Source organism: Oppia nitens, unplaced genomic scaffold (assembly GCF_028296485.1).
Source record: "Oppia nitens isolate AA-2021 unplaced genomic scaffold, nextdenovo-longstitch-racon4-pilon3 scaffold1_pilon_pilon_pilon, whole genome shotgun sequence".
Classification (NCBI taxonomy): domain Eukaryota; kingdom Metazoa; phylum Arthropoda; class Arachnida; order Sarcoptiformes; family Oppiidae; genus Oppia; species Oppia nitens.
This window is the reverse complement of record NW_026533199.1, coordinates 957,713-964,303: the sequence shown is the minus strand read 5'-3', so window position 1 is coordinate 964,303 and position 6,591 is coordinate 957,713. Positions and strand designations below refer to the sequence as shown.

The 6,591-nt window shown below is 30.1% G+C and overlaps 2 protein-coding genes across 2 annotated transcripts; both read right to left on the bottom strand.

Moving 5' to 3' along the window:
- Positions 1 to 1,829: 1,829 nt before the first annotated feature.
- LOC128952048 (putative zinc finger protein 735) lies at positions 1,830 to 3,943 on the bottom strand. Its single transcript, XM_054297377.1, has 4 exons — positions 2,702 to 3,943; positions 2,478 to 2,599; positions 2,307 to 2,383; positions 1,830 to 2,120 (listed from the first exon to the last, which is right to left on the bottom strand). The coding sequence occupies exons 1-4, from the start codon at positions 3,547 to 3,549 to the stop codon at positions 1,914 to 1,916; spliced, it is 1,254 nt and encodes a 417-aa protein (XP_054153352.1). The 5' UTR covers positions 3,550 to 3,943; the 3' UTR covers positions 1,830 to 1,913.
- On the bottom strand, positions 3,942 to 5,227 carry LOC128952050 (uncharacterized). Its single transcript, XM_054297381.1, has 2 exons — positions 4,721 to 5,227; positions 3,942 to 4,649 (listed from the first exon to the last, which is right to left on the bottom strand). The coding sequence occupies exons 1-2, from the start codon at positions 5,114 to 5,116 to the stop codon at positions 3,942 to 3,944; spliced, it is 1,104 nt and encodes a 367-aa protein (XP_054153356.1). The 5' UTR covers positions 5,117 to 5,227.
- Positions 5,228 to 6,591: the final 1,364 nt, after the last annotated feature.

Here is a 6,591-nt window from a genome sequence, read left to right as displayed (position 1 = left end):
AAAATTGTACATTACAATTCATCTATTAATATATTTATATAAATTATTTATTTGAACTTAATTTTTGTGTTTTAAAAAAAGACCAAAACTATACATTAAAAAATAATTATATTTACAAAAAAACTAATGTTATTTATAAACAATTTTTATTATTACATAACATTTTAACAAATTATTATAAATGTAAATGTATGATATATAATGTGTATACAATTATTATTATACGGTATTATTATTATAATAATTATTAATGTTTATATTTTTTTTAAATGTATATTTGTATTTATACACTAATTTACTTATTGTATATTTTCATATTATTATTATTAATGTATTTTTTAAATATATTTATTTCATTTACTAATATATATATATTATACTGTGTATATATATTTTTCAAATAAAACTATGTATTTATTTATTGGGTTTAAATGATAAAATTTTTATCGATATTATTATTATTAGTTATTATTGTTAACGATTTTAAGTAGTTATAAATAGTTTGAAATTTGATAACAAGTTTCCTCACTATTTTTATCAATAATAAACTATTCAAAAAAATTATCATTTAATCTAAACATTTTTAATAGTCATAATTTTAGTATTTAGTATTTAGATAAAATTTCCATTATTTTTAATTAATACTAATAACTTATTAGTAATTTTTWCAAAAAATAATTTTTAGCGCAATTATTAATAAATAGTATATAATTTAACAAATAATTTAATAAAATTATTTTGATATTTATTTTTATTGATTTGTAATCCAAGTTATTGATYRTCATAAAAATGTTTAAAATAATCCTTAAAAACAAATTGATATAATAATAATATAAATATAATTWGATATAATAAATATTTTTTAATTATATATWWAATATTTAAATATTTATAACTCGTGCAAAAAAATTTAATTTATTTAATATATTCAATAATTTCAAATATTTTGTTTGTTTGTCCTCAACAAAAAAAAATTGATTTTAATATACATTTTTTGAAATTATAATTTGATTTTTTTATACAACAACAMCAAAAATATGACAACCAAAGACCAGTTGGCATTACTGGTACTATCGTTGAGTGCATTCATCAGCGGTATAGCCGTCGAGTATACACTGTATGCTATATTAACTGATTTTGTTATCGACGACCAAACCATGACATTTGCGGCCACCGTTTGTACGGCAATTGTATCGATATTTACAATAGTAAGCTATTGTCAACAACAAAACCATATACTCTGGATGTGTTCAATCATAGCCACCTGTTTGTCGATTATCGTATGGATTGTCATATTAATAGTCTATTGTGTCCGTAATAATAACAATCGGTATGTTTTAATTTTCTGGACAATCGATACCAATCCCGATCAACGTACCGATGATGTCATAACTGGCCTAATCTATATAACTGGGTTTACTGTATCAGCCATTAGCCAGTCATTTATCATAAGATCATAAATTATTTTCATCATAATTATTATTATTGTACTTATAATTTATTAGTTTTATTATATTTTTGTTTTTAAGTAWTGATAGCATATATAAACATTATTTTTTTTAAATTAACTTCAAATTTCATTTTGAGAAAAAAAACGAAACAAAAAAAATGTTGTTATAAAGTGTTATTAAGTATTATATTAAGTATTATATTAATTAATATTAAATACTTGTTTTATATACAACCAAAAAAAATACTACAATAACTTTTTATTATATTTATGTTTATATTGTATGATAATTATATATATGGTTTTATTTTTAAAAACATGGTTATCAATGTCGAATGGGTTTAATATCAGTTATTAAATAATGAATTATTAARCTACTACTACTACTAATATATAATTACATAATTAGTATATTAAAAAAAATATTTGAATAAAAATTACTGTTAAATATATATAKATATGATTAAACTGTTTCCTGGTTCGGGTGCTGTTTGTTTTGATGTACTTTTAGTTTATTGAATGTCGGGTAACGTTTGTCGCACAGTTGACAGGCGTGCGGCCGATCGCCCGAATGGACCAATCGATGGACTTTTAGCTGCGAATTGGTCAGAAACACACGGGTACAGTCTGGCCAATCGCACCGGTAGTTCAATTCGTTATTGTGTCGCATCTGTGAATCCAAATCAATCAAACACAACATAAATCATTGATTTAAAAAACAATTACCGATATATATATATACTAATAGCTATATAATAATATATATAATATTCAATTGCCGTATAGTTATTGTCTTTATATCTGAACCTATGGTTCTCTATATAAGGACAGGTAATACACGGTATGTATGCCTTACCTTATGTATGCGTAGACTTGCGGGTCGACTGGATTTGAAGTCACATCCGGGCCAATCACAAACAAACGGTTTTTCTCCTAAATATATAATAAAAAATATTTGATAATAAAATCTTTGATATGATAACTATTATCTAAATAAACAAAACTTATTGAAACAAAAATTAATTACCGGAATGAGTAAACTTATGGAGATTCAAATAGTTTTTCGATTTGCCCGACCACTCACAACCTGGCCAATCGCAATGATACCGTTCCCCAGTGTGCACCCGATGGTGGGTAATCATTTGGCAACTGTGGGTGATTAAAAAGAGATTACCGGTAATAATAATAATTATCACAACATCCAAACACATGCGACTATACGGTAATGTAATTACAAAAAAAAACACTAACTGTTTGGAAAACTTTTTGTCACAACCGGGCCAACAGCAGTCCCATACTTTCGAACCGCCGTTYGACGACTTGTGTCGGCGGACACCGCCCGGCAGGCGAACAGGTTTACGGATAAATACGCCGTTATTATCGCCAATAAGCAACTGTTTGGTCGGCTCGTCGATCGACGTACAATACAGTGCCAAATGATAGCGCATTTTCGTAGCGTTACGATTGACACCTGCAGTGAACGCGCGGTCACAGTATTTACATCTGCGGACAATTGTTCCCTTTTGGTCATACTCTTCGTTAAAGTGATCCCAAACACGTGATTTCGGTTTAACTCCCGATGACGACAACACTCTATCCGTATTCTTGTTGTTGTTATTGGTTTTCGGCGACAAATAGCAACTGTCATTCTTTTCCACATTTTTCATGTGTTCATCAATGATGGACTGTTTGATGTCTTTATCGATATTCGGACAATTCTGTAGCAAATGTGTGCGACATTTGGTAGCATTTTTCGTATAATATTTGTGTCCACAGTATTTACAAACACAACATTTGTTTCCCAAAAGCATATAATGAATCCAGACATCGACAGTCGACTTGTGTCTAACTGGYGGTAGAACTAGTTGTAGCCGTTCGGTGGAATCGTCTGGAGTTTCATCCTCATCAACACCACCACCACTATTATCAGCGGTAACCAACTCGCCATCCATTTCATCGGCGGTGGTGTTAGTAGTAGTAGTATTGACATCAACATAACCATCTGTCCAATGGATTTCATTTGGATCTTTTGTTTGGCCACTACTACCACTAATGTTATTATCGTCATCCATGTTATCATCGTTGTTGGTCACAGACATCAACGATGATTCAGTTGTCTTCAGCAGCGCATTAGCCGCTGTCGTCTTTGCCAAATAGCTTTTCCTGATCGACTGTTTGCTATCGTCGGGAATTGARCTACAATTGAATAGTAAATGTTTTCGGGCTTTTGTTGCATTTTTGTGCTGATATTTGTGGCCACAATAGCGACACAGAGCGCACCAATCGATACCTTCAACACCCGTAACATTGAAATGTTGCCAAATATTGATYCGCGATTTCGGKCGCCAAATGTTTTCCTTATCTCTGATATCTTTCGGACACTTGTCGCAGGTCTCGACAATATGCAGTCGCGATTGAAATGCATTCAACTTTTTCTTGCGAAATACTTGTTCACAGAAAACACATTTAATTTCTTTGTAATCTTCTTTGTCTATACAGTGAAAGTATCGCCAAATCGATGATTCGGTTCTCGATGTTGTTGTTCTGTTGTGCTGTCCGACAATGACTTCTTGTTTCCCGATTGACCCGAAAAACTTCGGCCCGATTTTCGGTTTTCAAATATAATAGCCTCTAATCTAACTTTCCATTCATTCACTGCTTCGTTACTTGCATTCAACTGTTCAGTCAGTTCTTCAACTTCTTCATCATTATCTTCAAATCGTATCGAATGGGCTCTATTGACTGAATCCAATCTGAACATCAAACTGACACTCTGTTCCAATTGTTTGTTAATCTTCGACAATATATCCATCTGTTGAAGACATTGACCCAATTGTGTAGACAGACGTGTGTTAACGTCTTTCAATTTCTTAACTTTGGCCACCAATTGGCGCTTATTTAGCGTCTCATTAAATGTTTGATTATTATTATTATTATTATTAGCTAAAGACTCGTCATTTTCATCGTCGGCTAMTTCTGGTCTACTGAACGACGAAGCCATGGCTGACGTTTGTCGTCGCTGCTGTTGCTGCTGCTGATGATGACCAACAAATTCATCGACATATCTATCAATATATTTGACGTTTGGTTTACTTTTACGACCACTTCGACTGATAATCGGTGTAATTGTTGTCGTCGTCGTCGCCATCGTCTCAAATGACTCTTCCTCTTCATAATCGTCTTCATTGACCTCACGTTTCTGTGATATTGACAACAAAAAACTTTAATACAAACAAACAGATTATATATATATATATAATGATAGCATACTATCTGTTTGGACAACTGTTTGGCCAGTGATTTGGCCGCTGTTTTCGTAATCTTTTGGCCACCACCACCGCCGGTAATCAAATCGACATCGCGTAGACTGTCCCGTACATCGGCCGGTACTTCCATACACTTTTCGACCAAATGTTGCCGTAATTTGGTAGCATTCTTGGCCATACCGGGCTTAATCTTTAGGGCACAAAATAGACAGCTCAACACTTCGTGGCCGCCGCCGTCGAGGCCATCATCGGTAACAATCGTTTCGTAGTACTTCCAGACAACGCTTTTCGGTTTGCGGCGATTCTTCAGCAGCGGCGATGACGTCGATGTCGATGCAGTGGCGGCCTCGACGGCGACGGTGGTGATGGTGGTCAAGGAGGCGTCGGCGTCGGAGGACATTATGTTTGTCACTCCTCTCTCTCTGTCTCTCTCTCTCTCTCTCTCAGTGATGATATGATCTGATCCTATGAAGTCTGTCTCTTCAGCGATCAGAGATCAGATGTCTGTGTCTATGGACTAAAAAAACTGTTGTCTAATAATAATAATAATTATAATAATAATTATATTAAAACTATTTTTTATAAGTTATTATTATTAGTAATAAATATTATTATTATTTATTATTATTATTGAAAAGCAATACTTTAAACTGCAATAATAGCAATACAAATACCAAATTAACAATAATAGGGAAAAATTCCCAAATAATTCCCGGAAATGTTTTTGTTTGTATGGAAAATGTTTGCTGTGTTTTAGGTTTCCTCCATATTATTACACCAACAGTACAACCAATTAGTATGGAGAGCGCCAAACATGAATTTATTTCAATATACAGTATAAACTGTTTATATATATATATATTATATAATATCGTATATACTGTATAATGATATTCAATGTAATTCATATGAAAATAAATATTATATAACGTATTATATAAATTATATATATTTTTAAAAGTTTGTTATTATTATACTACTGTATTAATGTGTAAATTAATTAATGTATGAAAACTAAAYTTTTTGAGGAAATTTTTTCGATAAAATAAAATTAATAATATTTAAATTGAAATTTTTATTTAATTAGGGGAAAATTACCTGTATTTGTTTTTTTTAATTATTTGTTTTTTATTAATATACAGTATTATGTTTTTTTAAATTACTTAAATTAATACKTACTGCTTGTATAAGTAATTTATTCATAAATAATTTATGATAAAATTATACTTATATATTGCATACATTGTACGCTAAAAAAATATTAATATGAAATTTATATATCAAAAAATAATTTTATATATTTTTTGAAAAACAAAAATTTTATTACTTAACAATAATATTATAAATAAAATTAACAAAAATTTTGGGATATATTTATAGTTATAAATCAATCAATCAATCAATAGATACTAAATACAGTTAATATAATAAAATTATGATAAACCTGATTTTTTAAAAAAATGGGATTTTTTAAACAAAAATAAATAAAACAAAACTAATAGATTCAAACAAACAAAAAGTTATTGATAAAAAAATAAAAGATAAAAATTGTCTTTTTTTTTGTTTTTGGGAAAATAACCACAAAAAAAATAATATAATGAAAATAAATAGTTATYAAACAAAAACCATAAAATAAATAAAATAAATAACAATCAGTTTTCAAATAATCGGTATAATTGCCGGCAAATAGAGATTTAGATGAATCAGAAAAGCTGATCCATTGAACAGTCTTTTGAAACTAAACTGATAGCTAATGATTGCCAACAGTTTGAATATGGGATACAAACCGTAGCAATGATCGGAATAGCGGGTCGGATCGATAATATTGCGTACGGGTAGTTGAAACTGATGGCAACCGGTCGGAAATCGGTAGGG